Raw genomic sequence first — 25,868 nt, forward strand, 5'->3', positions numbered from 1 at the left:
ATATCGTGTAGAACGCGACGTAGCTGTGACACATGCCAATGTTTACAGCTGTAATATCATTTTACTACACCGGATAATTTTCACAGGGCTTTCAATTCTAACATTGTCTGTCTGAATAACAAACGGATGTCGCAAAAAACGAATCCGTCTGTAAAACACCTTCACACAATGGTCGAAAACTACCGTCCGTCGTTACTTCGTTATAAAGATCATGTTTATTTTATAAGATGAAACACGAAATGAATTACGATTCTTTGTTGTGTCGGTATCGTCACTATATTGTAAGTGTTTGTGAAGTGATCTTGTTGTTTTATTAATGAACTATTATCCATCCTAAAAATTGCTCAATCAATGTTTGAATCGATATTAATGATGTAAAGTAGGCACTGTCTAAATGCGAACACAGGTTGATCAATAAGATGTACTTTTTGAACTGCCTGATTCATGGCTACACCGAAGCCTACTTTTTACTTTGTTTGATATTTTGGAAGATTTAAACATATACAGTAAACAAAACACACTCTCCGACACACCATCCACATGTACTGATTCGTAACATATCCGTTTCAAACCATTGGTTTATTAACTTATTAGAATTATTAAAAACTATTATTTTATTATTTTATTTCCACATGAAAGCTTGAACAAATCTTTTGTGGGTCATGATATTTTTTAATCCATAAACGGGTCGGCAGTTCACATTGTGTGCTGTGGTAAATGTATTGTGGGTATTGAAGTTCCAAGACACTTCCGTTTAAGATGGATCATATGCGCAGTGTGTTGGCTTTGAATTGCCACACACTATACCAGAAAACGCTCTTACTGCGCTCGCTAACTTAATGTTTATCATTCGTTATTTTTCTGTTTTGTTTTTTTAAAAACAGAGCGTTGTTACAACCTATACTTCATCTTATTCTCGATGATAAAATCGTAAATATAAACCGCGCGAAAATGAATGTTTAGTCTGATGACGATATCTTCATTAAAACGAGTAAAATCAACGATTAACATAGAATTAATATATATAATCAGGATCACATGGTATACTAATTGTCCTTGTGTGTGATCTAAACGTTCGCATGACTGAAAACGTAGACTAATGACTCAGACACTGTACATTAACACATTATCATACATCCGCCAGTCATACTACCCAATAATTCGCGGGTCGTTAGCGCCTGCTTCTACAGAAGATCCCGTCTGTCTTTATTTGTGACGTCATGTACATTTAGTTGCTATTTACAGAGTCTTAAGTGCAGCTCTGTTATCATCCTATGTTCTGTGATATTGGTTTGTAATTGCTGTCCAAGATATCTAGTTGTTTTGTCATCAGAAGCACGGCCACACGACTCTTTACTGGCTTTATATAGCTACATACATGTATAGTTGAGAGGTCCATCAATACCAGGGACCAGTTACTGAAAGCTTGGTAGAGATAACCAGCGGTTAACGAAAATGTTCACATATGAATTCAACGAAATTGGGAACATCCGTTATCATTTCACAGCTGTAGATTTGTAGAGCGTAGAGACATATCAGGTTGATATTTGAAAGAGTCAATTTTGTTTTGAAAATTCTTTTTTTCCTCATTGGCAACAATTTGATGTTTCACTTACATGCTTAAAACTTATCAACCTCGAACGACCGAGGTCAGTTTGTTGCTCTTCCCATCAACATTAAGGTTACAGTTGAAATGTGTGTACTACCAAATAGAATAAAATCTAGCGAAATTCTACCACAAAACTGGTAATAATCAGTTATAAACAATTACGAAACAAGCTGTCAGTTTATATCAATCAATGTTCTTGGCCCGAATAAAAGAGCGCAAGGAAACCGGACAACCTGAGAAATCCCATGTGGTCGGGAAGGTGATCCCGAACGTTTGTGTCTGCGCTCAACATTTCCGTGAAAGATATATACGTGTTTGGAATTTATATGCATTTGCATTTCCCAAGTTCTCAGTACGAGAACGTGAAATTAGATAGAAATTAAAACGTTTTGTAAACGAAAGAAAAGACGCTTTACCTTTCCAAATACCTGGTTTTCTTCTTAGTTATTTTTTCTTTCTTTCTCAATCCAAACCCTATCATAATCCAAACTCAAAATCAGTAAAACTAGGGCAAAAATGAACAAAAGAAAGATTTACGAAGAGACTCAAGTACAAGGAGGTAAAAGACACGGTGGTGTGGAAGCGTAAAAATCTTCCTCGTCAACGACACCTGCCACATAAATCTTGGTCAGTCCAAGTAAGTTGTATCACGATAAACAACGACGGAACTGACAAACATAATAGGTAACCAAATTACAACAGAAAGAAGTCTTCCATTTCCGGAAAGTAAGGTAACGCTACGAAAGGCGCTCTTACCTTTCGTCCAGCAACCGGTGCATGGATCCGATGTCAGATGGAAGTTGTAAATTTCAATGCTAAAATACCGATTAAATATGACGGTTGGAACAATATCCGTAAAGAAAATACATTTTATTACCTTTGTTATCGAATTTTGAGAGTTGCATTATGTGTTTAACTGAAATGATCGACAAACAGTTTTTTTTATCATGAAAGACCAAGTACTTTTATATTATACTCATTGATCTCACTTCATAACGCTTTTAAATTATTTTAATGGGGACCGTTGCTTAGCAAATGGAAATACAAAAATACGTCATTGGCATTTTCACTGACGTGAAAAACATTTAGGTCTATTGGCCGACCATACCAGGTTTCTTGGAGTACTCACTTTTCTCCCATAACGTTTTTATGATCTATTGATATAGTAAAAGAAACAAAATTAATTGAACCGAGTACAAATTCTCCTAAAATTCATTTTTTGTGTTGGAATGGCTGCTACCTTGTAATGCATGAGGTTTATAGAGATATTTTAGTGACCTTTTTATATCTAAAAAGGTAATTTTTATTGTCTCAGAAATCAACTGAGAGGTTGTATCTTTTTATTGACGACTGTAAAGATCAAGTCGTCTTCCTCGGGATTCAAATGTTGTTGATTTAGGCGGTGTATACTCGCCAGTCACTGGAAATATCAACGACAGTCAAGGTTTCCTTAAATGCCAAGAGTCATGTCAGATTTCACTAATGCGGGAGATTTATATTCACCTGTCTTGTCTCGTCTTTCAAATGTCATTCAATTTAGATCAATTGTATAATACGGTGACAAACTTACAACGACGACGACGACGACGACGATAATGATGATGATGTGTCTCCATATTATACTATTTTTTTATTTTATTTGTTTTTGTTTCTTTTTTGTTCACATGTTTGCCCAAATATAAATTTTAATAATGTTGAAATTTCGGTATTTTTATCGCTGTTCCCATTTGTACTTTTCCCTGTATGTCTATTGTGGAATTCTTTGGTAAGGAACGTTAGATAAAATGATATTATTTTCGACTACTCAATATCGTATGTACAAAAACCATGTTTCATCAATCTCTATTGGGTAATCAAAATATTGTACAAAAGACACACAAGTATATAACACCTTTCAGAGTTAGATACCATTGAGCCGCACTTTAAGGACTCGTCAGTGATTGCAATAGCCTAAATTTTGAATCCTTGGAGGTGACTGAAAATTTTTTTTCCATGATAATTTTAAAAAATACATTCCAAAATTACATGTTCATACTATCCAAAGTTTGTGAGGGAAAACGTTTGATTTTTAATTTGGTTTTGTAAATTACTTCATTTACTTGCAATGGTAGAAAAGAACAAGAGCATGAGGATGAAGAAACGTGTTAAGACTGCTTGTCTTACCTAGTCACCCGGAGATATTCTGAGGCAGTGTAACAACATATCATAAATCAAGGTGAACACTCTGAAATTTCTTAAACTTTCCTCTTTATATTTCGCTTGGTAGTTAAAATACAAAGATTTATCGACTATAATTGAATTACAGTGTCTTAACGTGTTCTATAATTGAATGCCTTTCATTTTTCATCATTCCTTCCGTAAATAATCAAGGTTAATGACAAACCGTTTACTTTCGACCACCATGAAAATTTATATTAAGTCTTTACCGTATCTGATTTTTGTCGCGAATGGTTTGCACAAGAACTACATTAAAAAGTATGCATTGAGAGAATGTAGAAATAAGATAATATTAAAAGCCACCGTTACATCAGTTAAGTATAGTAAGATAAAAATATCTGGAGATATGGAGAATTCCGATTATCCGTGATGGATGGTGAACGAGTGACAGCAGAATCCTATTAATTTGAAATGTAACATGTTCAAATTGGTTTCATTTTCTCTCATTTCAAGTTAATCCAAATATAGTGTAGATATATTAGCGACTCAAGACAGAAAGAGATTTCAAAAAAGGTTTTATCTTTAAGAATAATTTGTCATTTGTCAGTAGCTTTGAGGAAAATCAATAGCTTGTGTACGTGATGAATCCCCATAGGAATCGAGTTCAATATAAGTTATGATTTTAGCGTTGTACAAATGGAATCTCTTGGGAAGTCCCCTTGTTTTACCATCTTTACGACACAGCCGTATCATATGTCTAGTCAGCTTATCAATTCTTAGTCTAATATCTCAAATACGTGATTTGATTTTTTTTGAAAACTTCAATGTATTTGCTAATGTTGTCTGTTCTTTTTACAATTTCAAACCTATGTGAAGAAATAATCGTATGTTTTATTGCTTGACGAGTGTCTTAGGTCAATTGTTGTTGATCAGGTCAAGGTGACAATGCTTTGTTAAGACGGTCTGAAAGGATTTTTGTGTTTTATGACGAATGTTTTGCTTTCGTAGATTAGTATAATTCCCTTATAATTGGAATATCCCAGCATTACTAATATCGTTATCTAGTACAAACACATTTCAATTATTCTCGTAATGAGTTGTGCTCGTTTTAAAAACCGAAACTTTGAGACAAAAATTGATAATGAAATCCAACTCTGTTGCAAAAACATGCCATCAAATTTTGTAAAATATGTAAATTATTTCTACATCAATGCTATAGTGGTATATAACTTATTTCATTAGAATTCACATTAGCCTGGAACCGACTCCAGATACCATACGTGCATATATTAATGGGTATAAAGTGTCTTATTTTTGCCGCACCACATGTACAAAAGTTCTAATCATACTAATATGTCCTGTTGTTGTTATTCAAAAAAGCATAAAATATGAGAAACCTCGACATTTTGATCAATAAAAAATCTTCGAGATAGATCCTATTATTTTGTATAAAATCAGTGGACGGCAGCTTAATGGAGTTTGTTAGGTAGTTGAAAAAAATGAAAAATGACATTAGTTTGTCACCTACAACTGTTTTCTATATTAGTTATATCGAATGCTCGACATATTATATCGAGGACTCGGTCTACCAGCAGAGTCCACTACAAGCATATGTGCGTGAGATCGTTGGTTGTCAAGAGGATGGCAGTAATGGTTAGCCGAAGGGTTTTAATGAGATGACACTTGTTGTTTTGTATTTAACCTTGGATAAGACTTTCTTATAGCCGTCACGAGTATATAAACTCTAAACAAATTGTTTTTCTTATTTTGTTCTAAAAAATACAACTTAGTTTAGTGTCAATGAATACCAACAAAATGTCAGTCATAACGTTTCCCTCAGCATGTGAATCGATACTTCCGGTTTGGTAGTGTCAGTGACACAATGGTACCATAATACGGCTGTTCGCAGCTCGATCCTTCGGCAATGTATCATTGACCTGTTTAATATTTCATCATAATTTACATGAAATGTTTATAAAGTATTCCGTTTTTTTTGTTAACAAATGTCGTAAATATCAGGTTCATCAGAAATCATAAAATGATTTGAAAATTGATATGAAGAAATCAATTGAACTTGCTGTTATCTTTTCAAACACTTATGATCCGGGTCTTTAGGTCATTTGGATATATCTCTACTCTGGAAAATTGATGTCCTTGAGGACGGGGCGGGAGTAGATCTCATTACAAGACCAACCCTGGCATGAAGAAGTGTACGTGTCACTATATACTGTCACGATATAACACCCTAGGTTATATTCCAACAGACAAAACAGGACTGCAGCCCATGGTTCGAGACTTTCTCTGTATACGACTTCCGGTTGGTGATCACCACTTCTGATTTTAATCTTCTGCTAACTGTGTATGCCATATCGTAATGTTTACGAATAGTGGCGCGGTTCAGATTAATCACGCATAACATAACATAAAATAAAATATATATGTTTTAACATTTTGTTTTATCATTCGCCTCCAAGGCTACAACTCGTGAGACCCCTAGCATCACTGTTATAGAAGTATGAAACAACTTTTCATAGGGATGTACATTGTATATGAATTTTAACCGAACATTGCACTCAGTTTTTTGGCCATTTAAACGTGAAACAATGCGTTTTATTTCTTCAATAAAATTCAGAATGTATAGAGACTCGATCATGAACGTAAAAACAGCTGCATCACGTGTTACAAACCAGATCTCCCCTCCGGGAAAAGACAAACAGGATAACGTCAATCAGCCATGTAATACGTTAACTTGTCAAATATCATTGCTTTTCTCTAAGTTACCAAATCCTACTTTGACGTTGCAGAATGGAACATTGACTTGTTTAGTCCTTATTGCTATACTTTTTATAGTGTTCGTGAATATACACAGGTGTTATTTGAAATGGTTTATCTCCTCTAAGTTTTGTTTTTCGATTTTGACACAGCACGGACATTAATGAAACTCCTTTAAATTCTATTTCAATAAATAACTATTGACTGCCACAATACTTATCATATGCATGTTTTGTTATTGGACATATAAAAATGACGTGATTTAGTTCTAACACATGCTGTAGAATATGATCTTTTTTCAATTTTCTAGATCCCAGGCAATTCAAGATGACATCACCTTGCATTAAGCAAAGCCGTATTAAGTTCCTCCAAACTCATTAAGAAGCCGTTGATGTTTATTTCCGCTGATATCAATAGTACCTAAGCTGGCAGTTCTAACGTCTCTCATATCTGCCATTAATAACAAACCTTCGGTTATCAATATGATTTTTTCTTTGTTGACAGGAAGGGCATGTAATTATTTCTTAGAAGCTGACATTCAATCACAGAAACTGGGTATCATGTGTCAGAAGCACCGCTCATGTCACATGGAGGACAACAAGGATCACCACGAAGTCGATGTTTACCAAGTACGGCATATTGTCACGTGAGAGTCTGTATCCTAAAAGTGCAATAATTATACAGCTACATGTACGTACAGAACCAAATTGTGTGAAACCATATATCAGAATCGGCGGTCATCAATCCCGAGGAAATGTCATATTAAAAATCTATGCCGAGTTTTTTTTTATTATTCAACAACTGGCATTGCCATTGTCGTTATAACTTACCATGCTTATTTTTAATTCTCTACAAATAATTTATAATTTATGTAACTGTTACATTTAAAATATAAATAAATGTAAAAACATGTTTTCTTAACAAAAGTGCATAACAAGATCATTCAAAAGCCAATATTGAAGTTTTGAATAATTGTTCTTTGAAAAGTGTTAATATGTGTACATCATCAGACCTATATTTACGCTAAAATACCAAACACAATATACAAAATTATTTTCCTTTAGAATGTCATTTCCATTTGATAAATGGTAAAATTGCCATTTCTTTTTAAAACAGTAACGATATTTTGATTCGGGAGAGAAAAAACCTTGTCGAAGACTCACAATTACCGTCATTTGTTACCCTTGTCAAATATGTCTTTTAGACGATATCAAAGGGAAAGTATCTCAGCACCGAGCCTGAACACTTCATTTGTCATGGTTTGCTAATTTCAATTCTTTTAAAACTGTGTTTTTGTAAAGGTGTTTCAAAAATGATAAAATATGGTCTCAATTTTCTATATATAGATATATTTTGATCTCTGAGATCATTTGTCGTGTATGACAAAAATAGCGACGTTAATTCCTATTATGCGTATCGTCATACTACATCTCTTTGTAACCAACAGCAGAGACTCCAGATTCAAACTTCATATACTAATTTGATCGGAGTGTTTTAAAATATTTATAACCAACAAATTTATGAATATACTAACGTTCGCAGCAATGGTGTTTATCCCGATATCAATACACAATCGACTGCCGTCATACTTTGTACCGTTTCCTGTTTCTAAAGCACGCGGTTGCCAATTTCATTCCCAAGCCCTGTCGTTCAATGGTTACTATTTACTATAGAGAGTTCATTTGTAGTGATAGATTGAGTTAAGCACCAGTTTTGTTTTGCATGATCAGAATTCGTCAAACATACATGAAAAGAATATGAACATTTCTATTTATATTGTCAGTCATTGCTTTATATGACAGATTGGTGGATAGCACACAATTGATTAGCAGCTTTTCTGTTTCTGAGGACGTTTGGCTCAACAATACATGCCAAACTCAACTTAATTACTACGCCTCGTTCACAGTGTGATTGGTTTGCTAAAAGGACAATAACCTGGTTTTTAGGGATTTCTGTTCTTACACACTGGGTTACTACTCTGTAAGCTATATATTTAAAAAGTAAATTTGGGGGTGGGTTGGGGGGATTATGACTTCATATGCCGACATGTCTTGACAATAACCTCAGGTAATAAACTGTACATTTTAGTTCTAGTCTACTAACCATTCTTTGGGTAGATGTGTCCCTGCCTGCTGGAAACAGCCTCTTGGGTAACTGATTTGAGAATTTCTTTAAGGAATTTGATAAATACTGGCACTGGTTCCAGATCAAACACTCGTCCTGTGACACTGGAATTTCATTATTGTACTGATATTCATCTGCAAAGCCGTTATACAATAAAGGCTTTCTACCACTGCTGTCTAAATCATGGTATCTGAGTATTGCTACATCCTGAGGCGGACCTTCGGCTGTCAAGCTGAACCTACATATCATGGTAGTTATTTGCTATCTTGTGTTATTGTTTCCTATTATGCATATGCATTTCTTATGATTGTTCTTTTAAAGCATACGAAGAAACCTTAAACAAATTAAAGAATGTTTACAAAGGGTTAAAAAAAACTTTTATTGTGAAGTTTGCAAAAGAAAAAATATTGTGATATCTGTAAAATAAAAGCTCGAATTTCCATACAACATATGTTAGCTTGGAAAAACCCTAATGGACAATACTTTATTTACACAGTGTATTTTACACGATTTAAAGCAATACGTTTCAGATAAACTGGAAAGGCGACATTGTCTCCCAAAGAGCATTGCTCGGTGGCGTCGTGGTAGTTGATGGTCCACTGACTAGGGCCAGTACCAACCATCTTCCGTAAGTATATCCTGTTACTGGTGTTAGCTCTATCAAATCATACAGCGAAGGATGGAACCATAGGGGTGGGCTTCTCAGATGATCAATATGTCACTGATTTTGTGTTGATTACACGTTAATGATTCAGTCCCTTTGTGTATTATAATGAGTCTTTTGTCCTTAACTCCCCCTAAACATATCACATCTAACTATGTACTCGTGTAGCCCTTATAAATGACACTCTTTGTCATTAGACACTAAATTGATTAACACTACTGAAGTATATTTCCCACAAGAGAATAGTAACAAGCAGGAAGGCCTATTTCTGTGATACACCGACACTGGAATGGTAGATTTAAAGGTCAACAAGGGGATATAGGGTCACTCCTATAATGGTATAAGTTTGAACTTTCCACAGATATACAAATACTCGTATTTTCAAAATTGTCAAGTCTGTCATTCAGTAAGATATGATTTCGAATAGTCACATCATTCAACAGCCTTTTTATTGATAGATTGACACCAGAGGAACAAATCTGCCCAGCCCCTATCGTTCCTTATCTGTGACTACTGGGATAATTTTATATAGAAAACGGATTTTTCTTCTCAAAAACTGATTGATAGTGGAATAGCCAGATTTATGGTGACTGGGATTGGCCCGGGCTATAACGCACATGACATATACGAGTATAAGATAATTAGAGAATATCCATGTATACGACCGCCTCGAAGACTGCACTTCACAATTACTGACCTCAAATATCCAAAATGACCTCTAGTCGTCTACTAGCATAGCCACTAAACACACACCCTTTAAAATCACTCAGTATCACATCAGGAACAACTGGCCTGATCAACATCAAATGCCACGAGGCCGGGGATCAACACTAGAACCGAAAGGTCATTCCCTACCACCAGGCCCGGAGGTCATTTCCTACATCGAACTGCAATTATCATGTGAACAAGACGGAAGTCTGGAAGCGGCAGATGCATAAAACTTATCCTAGCCATCGTAGTTTCAAGAATCATCGATCTGTCCTGATTGTCATCACACGGGTGTTATGAGCCAAGTTGTCCCGCTTCATGCAAGCTTTCCTTGGAGGAATGGTAATTCACAGAAATAAAGATGGAATCTTTCCCGATCGTAGACTGATGGTGGATGCGACATCTCTCTGGAGAATAAGGCAGTCGTACAAACAAGTAAAGGACTGTGTTTACAAGGGTTAATATTGACGTTACAGTTTGTACAAGGTAATAACCATGGACCTACTCCAAATTGGCTCTTAAATTTGATGGTAGCCCTGTTTGAGGATGAATATGTAAGAATCGTAACGGTATTATATGGGAATGAAAACATTCTAGGCTTTGCGACAACATTTATCATCCTATAAAAGCCGGCCTTCCAATTGGGCACGTTTCAATTAATTCGAGTAGTTGTTCAGAATACGCACATGTACTTGATTTTTTTTCTGAAATTTCTAAACTTGTCAGAAATATGAAATTTACTATTTTCTTTATATTATAGCTAATGCGCATCTAGTGCATACGAGAGCGTATTCCGGCCACGTTGTGTTTTATTCTATCTCGAAATTTCGAGATAGCAACTCGAAATTTCGGATTACTAATGGCCAAACAAGGTAATATTTTTAAGCGGGGGCTGAAAATAAAACAATAAAACAGTTTGATAGAATCTTAGCTCACGCGTGAAGCTGTTCATATAGTTATCGGGATAAAGGTAAGCCAAATATAGAAAAGTATGTGGTGTCCTTGATATCTTATGTACTGATTATTTGTCTTTCCGCTGCAGCTTTATAACTCTGAAAATCAGTACATTTCAATAACTATCAACGTTTTTAACCTAATCAAAATTTATCAAATCGTTTCATTCTCAGCTTCCCCATATAAACATGATTTTGGATGGTCACTAATCGCTTATTAAAACTGATGTAATATAAAAGAACGCATTAGTACCTCGACGATTGTACAAAACACACACAAGTGAATTTACACCTTTTAATAGAAATTTCAGTGGAGTCAAATAATAAATTTAACTGTAATATATAGCTTTTTTTGTCCATCTATGACTCGTCAGTGATGCTAATAGACTAAATGTTAAACCCAGAAGATGGCGACTGGGGAAATCCAAAGTGATCAAAAGAAATGTCAATTGATTTGCCTTATAAAGCGATGCACGGCGGGAATTGACAAATACTAAAAGATACCTGAATTCTGGAATGGTACAAGGTGGTACGACATAAAGGCAAGTAGCTGTACGTTTAAGCCATTATGTTATTTCTTGGTTAATGCGGTGTCTGAATCAAACCAGCTCGTTGATTAGCGTCCCAGGTGGGAGAGACTTCGACAGACTATATATAGAGATGATAGACTTCTGTATAGATAGGCTGGGCGAACCCCATTCACCATTGCCAACAGGATCAGATGACAGTGAAATGTCCATGTTCGCGTTAGCCGGCGTACCGTCAACAGACGTTTCAACAGTAGAGGAATTAACTCTCACCAACCAGTATTACGTCCTCTGTATCTAGTGTCTGGCAAAACCAAACATGACTGTAATGGGGACATATTAGAATATTAGATCTACTTGTTTTGTTGATGAAAGCCGCACTTTATTTAATCTGACAGACGACAGCGTCCGTGTTTGGAGATCCAAGAAATACATTCAGAATCACATTCTGGGCATAACAACATTTCGTGGTGGCGGTGTTACTGTTTAGGAATTCCTTTTTTCTAAAATGTAAGCTTCGCTTACATGTCCTTTATGTAACTTTAAATGACCAGAAGTAACGCGATTAGCTCCTCCGACATGTAGTTGTTCGCATCCCGTCCATCGGCAGATCGGCCTATTCTAATGCCAGACAGATCCCGCCTAGTGCAAGACTGTCTTCAAAAAGAAGTGATAGAGACGCTCCTATGGTGTGCAATATCATGAACCCAACTGCGCATGTGTAAGACAATCTTGGACAAATAGGATCTACAATGCAAAACAATTGGAGAAAAACAAGGAAATACCAACATGGCAACATAGTCAAAATCAAAATTCAAATTTGCTAAACTATGAACAAAAGAAAGGCGTTCACGGAGACTTCTGAAAAAGTACAAAGATAATAAGACCATGTATTCAGGAAGAGTAAGCGTCTTCTGCTTCATCAACACCAGTTTTGTAGAATTGTAGGAATGTCTTTTTAGCTTGTCTTTTGAAAATGACACTGCAATTCCGGCTTAGTTAATCTAAAAATATATCCTGTTGAGTTGTCATTGATTTTTTTTCTGTTTTTTTTTTTTTGTTTTTTTTTTTGTTTTGTTTTGTTAAATACAGTCCAATCTTACATTTAGGCGTTCTCTAATTATCGGCAATCCAATAAAAAGCAAAGATATATAAATATATAAATAGTTTGGTGACACAAACTTCTGGACATTAAAAACCAATTATCAATTTCAGCAAAGTCTAAAATCATATGTATTCATGTACTATGAAGCTACGTCATCTTGTCCGATGCACCTGTAAAAAGTGATGATCTGTTTGCATGTAACACAACAGAAGACGTCGATCACAGGAAGGTATTCTCGGCCTTGTACATAGGACACTGTAAGAGGTAGCGGCTCCGCAGAGATCCATCCCACACGTTTTGACTCACTAAAGCAAGTTAACACAGTACATTGAGAGAAGAGTTGTCACAGTACATTGAGTGGAGAGTTTGTCACAGTACATTGAGAGAAGAGTTTGTTACAGTACATTGAGAGAAGAGTTGTCACAGTACATTGAGAGGAGAGTTTGTCACAGTACATTGAGAGGAAAGTTTGTTACAGTACATTGAGAGGAAAGTTTGTTACAGTACATTGAGAGGAGAGTTTGTTACAGTACATTGTCACAGTACATTGAGTGGAGAGTTTGTCACAGTACATTGAGAGGAGTGTTTGTTACAGTACATTGAGAGGAGAGTTTGTCACAGTACATTGAGAGGAGAGTTTGTCACAGTACATTGAGAGGAGAGTTTGTCACAGTACATTGAGAGGAGAGTTGTCACAGTACATTGAGAGGAGAGTTTGTCACAGTACATTGAGAGGAGAGTTTGTCACAGTACATTGAGAGGAGAGTTGTCACAGTACATTGAGAGGAGAGTTTGTCACAGTACATTGAGAGAAGAGTTTGTCACAGTACATTGAGAGGAGAGTTGTCACAGTACAGATTGTCACAGTACCTTGAGAGGAGAGGCTACCTGAGTTTGTCACAGTACATTGAGATAGAGTTTGTCACAGTACATTGAGAGGAAAGTTCGTCACAGTACATTGAGAGGAGAGTTTGTCACAGTACATAGAGAGGAGAGTTTGTCACAGTACATTGAGAGGAGATGTTATCTGAGTTTGTCACAGTACATTGAGAGAAGAGTTTGTCACAGTACATTGAGAGGAGAGTTTGTCACAGTACATTGAGAGTAGTGTTTGTCACAGTACATTGAGAGGAGAGTTTGTCACAGTACATTGAGAGGAGAGTTTGTCACAGTACATTGAGAGAAGAGTTGTCACAGTACATTGAGAGGAGAGTTTGTCACAGTACATTGAGAGGAGAGTTTGTCACAGTACATTGAGAGGAGAGTTTGTCACAGTACATTGAGAGGAGAGTTTGTTACAGTACATTGAGAGGAGAGTTTGTCACAGTACATTGAGAGGAGTGTTTGTTACAGTACATTGAGAGGAGAGTTTGTCACAGTACATTGAGAGGAGAGTTTGTCACAGTACATTGAGAGAAGAGTTTGTCACAGTACATTGAGAGTAGTGTTTGTTACAGTACATTGAGAGGAGTGTTTGTTACAGTACATTGAGAGGAGAGTTTGTCACAGTACATTGAGAGGAGAGTTTGTCACAGTACATTGAGAGGAGAGTTTGTCACAGTACATTGAGAGGAGAGTTTGTCACAGTACATTGAGAGGAGAGTTTGTCACAGTACATTGAGAGTAGTGTTTGTTACAGTACATTGAGAGTAGAGTTTGTCACAGTACATTGAGAGGAGAGTTTGTCACAGTACATTGAGAGTAGTGTTTGTTACAGTACATTGAGAGTAGTGTTTGTTACAGTACATTGAGAGGAGAGTTTGTCACAGTACATTGAGAGAAGAGTTTGTCACAGTACATTGAGAGGAGAGTTTGTCACAGTACATTGAGAGGAGAGTTTGTCACAGTACATTGAGAGGAGAGTTTGTCACAGTACATTGAGAGGAGAGTTTGTCACAGTACATTGAGAGGAGAGTTTGTCACAGTACATTGAGAGAGAGTTTGTCACAGTGAGAGGAGAGTTTGTCACAGTACATTGAGAGGAGAGTTTGTCACAGTACATTGAGAGGAGAGTTTGTCACAGTACATTGAGAGGTCACAGTACATTGAGAGGAGAGTTTGTCACAGTACATTGAGAGGAGAGTTTGTCACAGTACATTGAGAGGAGAGTTTGTCACAGTACATTGAGAGGAGAGTTTGTTACAGTACATTGAGAGAAGAGTTTGTCACAGTACATTGAGAGGAGAGTTTGTCACAGTACATTGAGAGGAGAGTTTGTCACAGTACATTGAGAGGAGAGTTTGTCACAGTACATAGAGAGGAGAGTTTGTCACAGTACATTGAGAGGAGAGTTTGTCACAGTACATTGAGAGGAGAGTTTGTCACAGTACATTGAGAGGAAAGTTTGTCACAGTACATTGAGAGGAAAGTTTGTCACAGTACATTGAGAGTAGTGTTTGTCACAGTACACTGAGAGCAGAGGTTACCTGAGTTTGTCACAGTACATTGAGAGGAGAGTTTGTCACAGTACATTGAGAGGAGTGTTTGCCACAGTACATTGAGAGGAGACTTTGTCCCAGTACATTGAGAGGAGGGGTTATCTGAGTTTGTCACAGTACATTGAGAGGAGAGTTTGTCACAGTACATTGAGAGGAGAGTTTGTCACAGTACATTGAGAGGAGAGTTTGTCACAGTACATTGAGAGGAGAGTTTGTCACAGTACATTGAGAGAAGAGTTGTCACAGTACATTGAGAGGAGAGTTTGTCACAGTACATTGAGAGAAGAGTTGTCACAGTACATTGAGAGGAGAGTTTGTCACAGTACATTGAGAGGAGAGTTTGTCACAGTACATTGAGAGGAGAGTTTGTCACAGTACATTGAGAGGAGAGTTTGTCACAGTACATTGAGAGGAGAGTTTGTCACAGTACATTGAGAGGAGAGTTTGTTACAGTACATTGAGAGAAGAGTTGTCACAGTACATTGAGAGAAGAGTTTGTCACAGTACATTGAGAGGAGAGTTTGTCACAGTACATTGAGAGGAGAGTTTGTCACAGTACATTAAGAGGAGAGTTTGTCACTGTACACTGAGAGCAGAGGTTACCTGAGTTTGTCACAGTACATTGAGAGGAGAGTTTGTCACAGTACATTGAGAGGAGAGTTTGTCACAGTACATTGAGAGGAGAGTTTGTCACAGTACATTGAGAGTAGTGTTTGTTACAGTACATAGAGAGGAGAGTTTGTCACAGTACATTGAGTGGAGAGTTTGTCACAGTACATTGAGAGGAGTGTTTGTTACAGTACATTGAGAGGAGAGTTTGTCACAGTACATTGAGAGGAGTGTTTGTTACAGTACATTGAGAGGAGAGTTTGTCACAGTACATTGAGAGGAGTGTTTGTTACAGTACATTGAGAGAAGAGTTTGTACAACCAACTCGTCATGTTTGGTGAAATGAGACTTCTGTTTAACGCAGGTCAGAGTTAAGATGAACTAGATTATTTCCCAGTTTCAATCAGTGCAAGAGCGTCCATTATAGTTTCGGATTTTAGAAGAATTTGTTTTACTCACGTTACATGGGCCCGTGTTTACCGTCGGTGGGTGTTGTGGATTATTGGACGGAGTAATAAGGTGTCTGGAGCTGTGAATGTAAAGCAAAGTGTTCTAATGAATCAGCCACACTTTATAGGCCACTTAGAAACCTGTCGCACGGACACACAGCCTTTTATTACAACAGTGATGTATAGATAATTCGCACTACTCGGATACTTCAGGAAAATTCGATTTGCACCAAATACTGGAAGCCCACAACGGGCGAATACATGTAGTCCGGCTAACCATCGAAGATCGCGCTGGCAATTTACTGAGCTAGCTTTTTATTGAAGTACATTTACACCTAGTAGAAAAGCGGAGACTGGCGGTCACACGTACCGATGTGATTTTTTACCAGTTTCTAAAGGATGACGTAACGCATGATATGCTGACCAGGAGCTCTACAATACCAAACAATATAAAAAAAAATGCTTTGTTTTGATTTGATATGTTGTAATGAACAGTTTATTTCTGAAGATTCTTAAAATTCTAATACATCCGTTCAAGTTCGGAACTCTTGAACAGGCAAAATACAGTTTTAGGTTAAACAAGTATTGAAAAACATAGTATTCAACAACATTGTATTGAACAATATAGTATCAAACAACATAGTATTAAACAGTATAGGATTGAACAACATAGTATTGAATAACACAGAATTGAACAGCAAAGTATTGGACAACATAGTGTTGAACAACATAGTATGAAACAACATAGGATTGAACATCAAAGTGTTGAACAACATAAGATTGAACAATATAATATTGAACAACAAAGTGTTTAACAACATAGTATCTAGCATCATATTATTGAACAACATAGTATTGAACAACATAGTATTGAACAATATGGTATGAAACAACATAGTTTTGAACAACATAGGATTGAACAACATAATATTGGACAACATAGGATTGAACATCAAAGTGTTGAACAACATAAGATTGAACAATATAATATTGAACAACAAAGTGTTTAACAACATAGTATCTAGCATCATATTATTGAACAACATAGTATTGAACAACATAGTATTGAACAATATGGTATGAAACAACATAGTTTTGAACAACATAGGATTGAACAACATAATATTGGACAACATAGAATTGAACAACATAGGATTGAACAATAAAGTATTGAAAAATATAGTATTGAGCAACATAATATTAAACAGCATAGTATTGAACAACATAGTATTGAACAACATAGGATTGAACAACATAATACTTAACAACATAGTATAAAACAACATAGGATTGAACAGCATAGTATTGAACAACATAGTGTTGAACAACAAAGTATTGAACAACAAAGTATTGGACAACATATTATTTGATAACATTGTGTTGAAGTTTATTAGAATCAGAATAAATAGAATAAACGGTTACTGTTCGGGCTTTTTATATCATAAATCACGTGATCTGGTATCACAACTTCCAGAAGTTGAATTAATGGAATATGGATTTGAAGATCTCCACAGAGCTTTAGAATAATCGCAAATATCCAGTCCTTTCTCTGCTAAAACATGCTTGAGAAATACAAATTGTACTTTCGAAAAGTTGAAGAATTTTGTAAATACTAAACTAGTTGGGGATTGTTTTTTTTTCACTTCCAACTATCACTGTTTCATTGACAAATCTTTGCGATCTTTGAAAACAAAGAAAGTAAAACGTTTGGATGGTATCATTGCTAAAATGATAAATATTTCATGTGCTTATATAACACCTTCATTACCATATATAATTAATCTTAGTATTCAAGTTGTTTTCCTATACAATGGAAAAACTGCAAAGGTAATTCCTGTGTACAAAATTACAGACCTCATCTGTATCACCCACTTTATTCAAAATACTAGAGCGACAAATCTTTCTACCAATATTTGAATACACATGATCTCCCTGTATCTTCACAATTAGGTTGTCGTGAAAAGCTTCGTTTGCGAAACAGCCCTGTTGAAAATAGTTAATATTTGGAAAAAATATTGATAAAAGTCTTGTAAACGGTGTTATTTTCTTAGATTTTAAGAAAGTTATTGATTTAGTCAACCATGCCGCGTTACTTGAGAAACTAAAATTATACAAATGTGATTCAAATACCATTACATGGTTTGATTCATATCTCAATGATAGGTCATAAAAAGTAATTATTACAGGAAATATATCCACTAACATGAAAATTACCCATAGTCTATCTCAAATTTCAATTTTGGACCCCTTGATGTTTTTACTTTGCATCAGCGATTTACCATTACACCTTAAATCTGATATATATGTTTATTTCTTTCAAGTAGAAACTTGGGAGACTCCATGACAAGGGAGGAAACTGTGGTTAAATGCGAAAAATGACTTGGTACTAAAATTGATGACACGTTATCCTGGTCAGCGCATATTTTCCTCTGATGTTTCCAAAATAAACCAAGGTTTAGGATAACTACGGCGTATCCGCCAATTCATACCAATAGATGGTCACTTGAAATTTTACAATGCCTGTGTTTTCCTCATTTCATGTACTTTAACACAGTCTGGTCTGGAAGTACAGAAGCTTTTCTAAACATACTGTCAAAAGTTCAAAACTGTGCTGCCAGATTGATTTAAGAGAAATCGTATGGTGCTCCTTCAGCAGAAATGCCTAAACGTCTGGAAGTACAGAAGCTTTTCTAAACATACTGTCAAAAGTTCAAAACTGTGCTGCCAGATTGATTTAAGAGAAATCGTATGGTGCTCCTTCAGCAGAAATGCCTAAAAGTCTGGAAGTACAGAAGCTTTTCTAAACATACTGTCAAAAGTTGGTATCTTCACAATTAGGTTGTCGTGAAAAGCTTCTGTTGAAAATAGTTAAAACTGTGCTGCCAGATTGATTTAAGAGAAATCGTATGGTGCTCCTTCAGCAGAAATGCCTAAAAGTCTGGAAGTACAGAAGCTTTTCTAAACATACTGTCAAAAGTTCAAAACTGTGCTGCCAGATTGATTTAAGAGAAATCGTATGGTGCTCCTTCAGCAGAAATGCTTAAAAGTCTGGAAGTACAGAAGCTTTTCTAAACATACTGTCAAAAGTTCAAAACTGTGCTGCCAGATTGATTTAAGAGAAATCGTATGGTGCTCCTTCAGCAGAAATGCCTAAAAGTCTGGAAGTACAGAAGCTTTTCTAAACATACTGTCAAAAGTTCAAAACTGTGCTGCCAGATTGATTTAAGAGAAATCGTATGGTGCTCCTTCAGCAGAAATGCCTAAAAGTCTGGAAGTACAGAAGCTTTTCTAAACATACTGTCAAAAGTTCAAAACTGTGCTGCCAGATTGATTTAAGAGAAATCGTATGGTGCTCCTTCAGCAGAAATGCCTAAAAGTCTGGAAGTACAGAAGCTTTTCTAAACATACTGTCAAAAGTTCAAAACTGTGCTGCCAGATTGATTTAAGAGAAATCGTATGGTGCTCCTTCAGCAGAAATGCTTAACAGGTTAAATGGATGCCAATTCAAAATCATTTTAAATTCAAAAAAACCAATTATGTCATATAAATATATAAATGGTATGGTGCCACAATTTCTTTCCGGTGATTTTAATTTGGTTGGAAATGTTAATCAGCGGTCTACAAGGCAGGTATCTAGTAAAAAATATATTGGTTTTAAAAACACGGGACATCTTATTATTGGAGACATTTTATGTATCTGGTTGTCAGGAATGGAACAAACTTCCAAATGAAATCAAAACTGAAACATCTTTTCCTATTTTCAAACAAAAACTAGTGTGCTATTATTTAAACTCTTAACGAACTACTTTTTAGATTTTCTTTCCAATGCCAGTAATGTTTAACGAGATTTTATATGAGTGAAAAACTATTTTCATATTTTATATATTATATGTCCTTAAGTAAGTTTATTAGACAAATTGTCTTTGATTGATATGCCTATTTGCACGAACTTTGATAAATTCTGTGGATATTCTTAATTATCAATCTGTGATAAATGTATGAAAATCTTATGATTATATTGTAAGCAATCATGTATTTTAACATATACTAAGTACTATGCGTTACTAACAAGAGGGCCCTGTGGAAGATTAGCCTCGGCTAAACAGGTTCTTAAATCCACATCATTATTATTACTATAGTTATCCTAAACTGAAAGTCTTTGTTTGCCTGGTGATTCAAACTTATGTCATTATAAAATATATAGTACCGATATTATCAGCAAGGGAGGATTAAGATGAAATAACTGAGAATAAAGCTGCCATGATGGTTATCTGGCTAATAAAACTTTGTACTTAAATCTTCCACAGAATTATTGGCATATCCTTTGTGACAAACTGTGCAGATCATGACTTGAAACAACGAATTGATAATTCAATCCCTTATCAATAAGGCAACAAAACCACTGCCTTGAATTTCAGGAGAGTACGAACTGACCTGGGTCGGCTGCTTACTTTGATCTGTGTAACAGGGACGGAGTACAAACTGGTCTGGGTCGGCTGCTTACTTTGATCTGTGTAAAAGGGACGGAGTGCGAACTGGCCGAAGTCGGCTGCTTACTTTGATCTGTGTAACAGGGACGGAGTACAAACTGGTCTGGGTCGGCTGCTTACTTTGATCTGTGTAACAGGGACGGAGTACAAACTGGCCGGGATTGACTTCTTGCTTTGATCTGTGTAACAGGGAAGGAGTACAAACTGGCCGGAATTGAGTCGGCTGCTTACTTTGATCTGTGTAACAGGGACGGAGTACAAACTGGTCTGGGTCGGTTGCTTACTTTGATCTGTGTAACAGGGACGGAGTACAAACTGGCCTAAGTCGGCTGCTTACTTTGATCTGTGTAACAGGGACGGAGTACAAACTGGCCGGGATTGACTTCTTGCTTTGATCTGTGTAACAGGGACGGAGTACGAACTGGTCTGGGTCGGCTGCTTACTTTGATCTGTGTAACAGGGACGGAGTACGAACTGATCTGGGTCGGTTGCTTACTTTGATCTGTGTAACAGGGACGGAGTACGAACTGGTCTGGGTCGGCTGCTTACTTTGATCTGTGTAACAGGGACGGAGTACGAACTGATTTGGGTCGGTTGCTTACTTTGATCTGTGTAACAGGGACGGAGTACGAACTGATCTGGGTCGGTTGCTTACTTTGATCTGTGTAACAGGGACGGAGTACGAACTGGTCTGGGTCGGCTGCTTACTTTGATCTGTGTAACAGGGACGGAGTACGAACTGGCCGGGATCGGCTGCTTACTTTGATCTGTGTAACAGTGACGGAGTACGAACTGGCCGGGATCGGTTGCTTACTTTGATCTGTGTAACAGGGACGGAGTACAAACTGGTCTGGGTCGGTTGCTTACCTTGATCTGTGTAACAGGGACGGAGTACGAACTGGCCGGGATCGGCTGCTTACTTTGATCTGTGTAACAGGGACGGAGTACAAACTGGCCGGGATTGACTTCTTGCTTTGATCTGTGTAACAGGGACGGAGTACGAACTGGCCGGGATCGGCTGCTTACTTTGATCTGTGTAACAGAGACGGAGTACGGACTGACCTAAGTCTTACTTCGATCTGTGTAACAGGGACGGAGTACGAACTGGTCTTGGTCGGCTGCTTACTTTGATCTGTGTAACAGGGACGGAGTACGAACTGGCCGGGATCGGCTGCTTACTTCGATCTGTGTAACAGGGACGGAGTACGGACTGACCTAAGTCTTACTTCGATCTGTGTAACAGGGACGGAGTACAAACTGGCCGGGATCGGCTGCTTACTTCGATCTGTGTAACAGGGACGGAGTACGGACTGACCTAAGTCTTACTTCGATCTGTGTAACAGAGACGGAGTACGGACTGACCTAAGTCTTACTTCGATCTGTGTAACAGGGACGGAGTACGGACTGACCTAAGTCTTACTTCGATCTGTGTAACAGGGACGGAGTACAACTAAGTTGTTGACTTTGGAATCTTAAAATCATCTCGAACGCGAACTGATCATATTGCAAGTCCAAGGGAGGTAACACGAATAACGCTCTTGAAAGTGGTAGCATCTGGCATTACTTTCATTATCATCATCATCATCATCATCATCAGCAGCAGCAGCAGCAGCAGCAGCTTTTATCATCAGTATAGTTTGAATCCTTCAATTACTAAATTATGTGCAGATACAGGCGTGAAAGACAGCAAATCCACTAAAATACTACTTTTGATCGGTAATCTGTGTATTTTGGTTACAAATCTAACATTATCTGACGCACAGACAACCATTGTGTTATAGTCAGTAACATTATTGGTGTTACCAAGTAGTGCTGCTTTAACGTCTCTGTGTAGTTTAAAGGTCTTTTTTATAGAACAATCAGCTGTATCGTTAAGATTAAAAACATGATTGCATGTCATAAATTGAGGTACTTTGACCACTTAAAACATCCGCTATCTCAACAAGTCTTGTGATAGCTGGCCATTGTTCACTAGGCAAGATATTGATAACTGGGGCATCAGCCTTCGCCTAGGTCAAAGTTCGTGTTCATATCTGTGTGACAGTCTAGACGACATCGTTTAATTGTTGATATAACATATCGACACGATACATGTTCTCATCTAGATGTCTGTATCACTGACGTGTCATCATCATGGAGATTTAACTGGCAACTGAAAAAAGTACGTATTTCCTGGTTCTTATGAGAGAACTTTTCCCTTGATATTACTATGGTCTAATTTCCTAAAGATGTCTCGCTCCGTCGACAGAAATAAGCCATTCTGTTTTGAAGTGCCAGACCTACTGATAATGAACTTGTCACTTCCGGTTTTTAGCGTTTCGATCCACGGTGATGTGATAAATTTCAAATATACTTGTTATATTATGACTGGTCCATTTTTAGGTACCACTTATTGTAGCAACCAATGTGCAACCAGCAACAAGTTCGCGTGAGTTTGGATATATGAACCTCTTGTTAATCTGCTGCCAAAACAATACACCGTTGCATTTTTAATTGTTCTATTCACTCTTTGTGGGGAAGGTAATCTTCAATTGTTATCACTCTTATTTGTTTGTATGTATAATCAGCGAACGTAATTCTAGTAAGGCATAGTGAAAATTTACCAAGGCATAATAGCAATTTTAAATCCATTGAAAACGGGTGTATGTCATAACCCAATGTAAATAATGTACACCATTGAATTTCTTTTGTCCGTTTCAAACTGACATTTCGTCTGTCTATGTTTGCCACTGATTGGATTATTAACACAAATCAATATGCTCCATTTCTAATAGATGGCTGACTTAGAGACTGTATGTTTTTATATTACAGTAACCGACAGCACCAGCAGGATGTTACGACCCCTGTTCAAGTTGTTACGTATAACTGTCACAATGTGCCTTATGTACGTTTTGTACCTGGTCTTCAAGTTGCCTCTATTCGGTCCATTTTTGAAAGAGTTATTGCTTGCAGCGAAGCGCCGTCCGGGGGAGTACCTGGACACCGATTTGACCCCCGACACGTTACGTCATTGGTGGACATGTACCTACTCAGATATGTACTATAAACAAGCATTCCAAAACTGTCCCGCCCCAAACCCAGAAGTAATCGCTCTTCAAGATAGAACAATCAAACAAATTTTGGATTACCAAATAAAAAGTAGGCCTTTGATTTTAAATTTTGGGAGTTGTTCATGACCCGTCTTTATGACGTCGCTGCTGCATTTCGAAAGCCTGTTGCGAGACTTTAACGATATTGCTGACTTTTTGATAGTCTACATCAAAGAGGCACATCCCTTAGATGAGTGGAATATCACTGGTCACCAGTACTCACATCTCCGCCAGCACGTGGACTTGCACGATCGGATAACAGCCGCGTCTCTATTGGAAAAACACAAGCTTCCTTGTCAGGTGGTGGTGGACCCTATGGACAACAAAGCCACCCTCCTTTACTCCGCCGTCCCCAAACGTCTTTACATCGTACAAGAGGGCGTGATTCGGTATGCAGGTGGGATGGGCACACACAGGTACCGTCTCAAACACATCGACCGCTGGTTGCAGAAATACAAGAAATCTTTAGGCACACCTGTAATACCTATTACAAAGGACACTATCGAATAAAAGTAAAAACACCCGTCATACTTCAAATCAAACGTTGCAATCAACGCTACACAGGTACGCCCCAGAACGACGAAGGCAACGTTTGACAAAACCCAAGGGTCACGTGCAGTTACGCAAACATTTTCAGTCATTGTTGAAAGCAAATTAAGAGAGTTCCCGTCCATAGCAATTTTCTATTTTTATTTTGAAATGGAAAGAGCACAGGCAGCATGCGATGCTAGCACTGGATAGACTTTGCTGTCTCGTTCGCGTGCCAAATTTTCCGAGCTTCACATGAGGGACGGAACTGTACGCATGAAGTTCTCGTGACAAAGCCCTCCCCTGGGGGTCCTGAGACCGGAGTTACATAGACAGTTTCTCTCGTGTGGACAAGGAATAACAATAATGATCTTAGATCGACGACTACACAATCGAGTTCATTATCGACAGTGAATATTTATGCGAGATTAAAGCTATCCTGTATGTCAAATCCCATTTTGTTTCATTTTTTAAAATCTCGTAGCACAACGGTTTGGTCAAGTAAAAACTGGTGCCATTATAATCATTTCACTTACGAGTTTGGTCGAGTGAAAATTAGTGTCCTACAGAATGTTTTACATACGAGGTAGTGTAGCATGGTGCCATGTACAATGTTTGACTTTTGAGTAAACGTAAACAGGTGCCCTCCACAACGTTTTACGTATGGGGTTGTAAAAGTGTAGACAGGTGACCTAAACTATATTTAACAAACGAGTCTGTACAAGTGTAGACTGATGTCGAAAGCAACGTTTTACATATCGTTTAGTCTTGTGTAGAATGGTGCCTTAAACAATGTTTTACATACGAGTTTTACAAGTGTAAACTGGTGCATTACACAACGTTATATATACGAGATTGTAGATTGATGCCCTCGAAAGCATTTGTTTCAAATGATTTTGTAAAAGTGTAGACTGACGCCCTCCACAACATTTTACATACAAGATTGTAAAAGTGTAGACTGATGTCCTACACAACGTTTTACATAGGAGATTGTAAAAGTGTAGACTGATGCCCTACACAACGTTTTACATACGAGATTGTTAAAGTGTAGACTGATACCCTACACAACGTTTTACATACCGCAACGTTTTACATACGAGATTGTAAAAGTGTAGACAGATGTCCTACACAACGTTTTACATACGAGATTGTAAAAGTGTAGATATTAATGCCCTACACAACGTTTTACATACGAGATTGTTAAAGTGTAGATATTAATGCCCTACACAACGTTTTACATACGATATTGTAAAAGTGTAGATATTAATGCCCTACACAACGTTTTACATACGATATTGTAAAAGTGTAGACAGATGTCCTACACAACGTTTTACATACGAGATTGTTAAAGTGTAGACTGATGCCCTACACAACGTTTTACATACGAGATTGTTAAAGTATAGACTGATGCCCTACACAACGTTTTACATACCGCAACGTTTTACATACGAGATTGTTAAAGTGTATATATTAATGCCCTACACAACGTTTTACATACGATATTGTAAAAGTGTAGATATTAATGCCCTACACAACGTTTTACATACGATATTGTAAAAGTGTAGATATTAATGCCCTACACAACATTTTACATACGAGATTGTAAAAGTGTAGACAGATGTCCTACACAACGTTTTACATACGAG

At 37.1% G+C, this 25,868-nt stretch overlaps 1 protein-coding gene across 1 annotated transcript; it reads left to right on the forward strand.

Annotated features, from left to right (window-relative positions):
• Positions 1 to 22,674: 22,674 nt before the first annotated feature.
• LOC132556371 (thyroxine 5-deiodinase-like) lies at positions 22,675 to 24,673 on the forward strand. The gene is made up of 2 exons (XM_060220778.1): positions 22,675 to 22,766; positions 23,417 to 24,673. Exon 2 carries the CDS (start codon positions 23,437 to 23,439, stop codon positions 24,202 to 24,204), a length of 768 nt encoding a protein of 255 aa, XP_060076761.1. The 5' UTR covers positions 22,675 to 22,766; positions 23,417 to 23,436; the 3' UTR covers positions 24,205 to 24,673.
• Positions 24,674 to 25,868: the final 1,195 nt, after the last annotated feature.

The sequence above is a fragment of the Ylistrum balloti genome, unplaced genomic scaffold, assembly GCF_031769215.1.
Source record: "Ylistrum balloti isolate Yb309-2 unplaced genomic scaffold, AGI_CSIRO_Ybal_v1 Utg370566, whole genome shotgun sequence".
Classification (NCBI taxonomy): domain Eukaryota; kingdom Metazoa; phylum Mollusca; class Bivalvia; order Pectinida; family Pectinidae; genus Ylistrum; species Ylistrum balloti.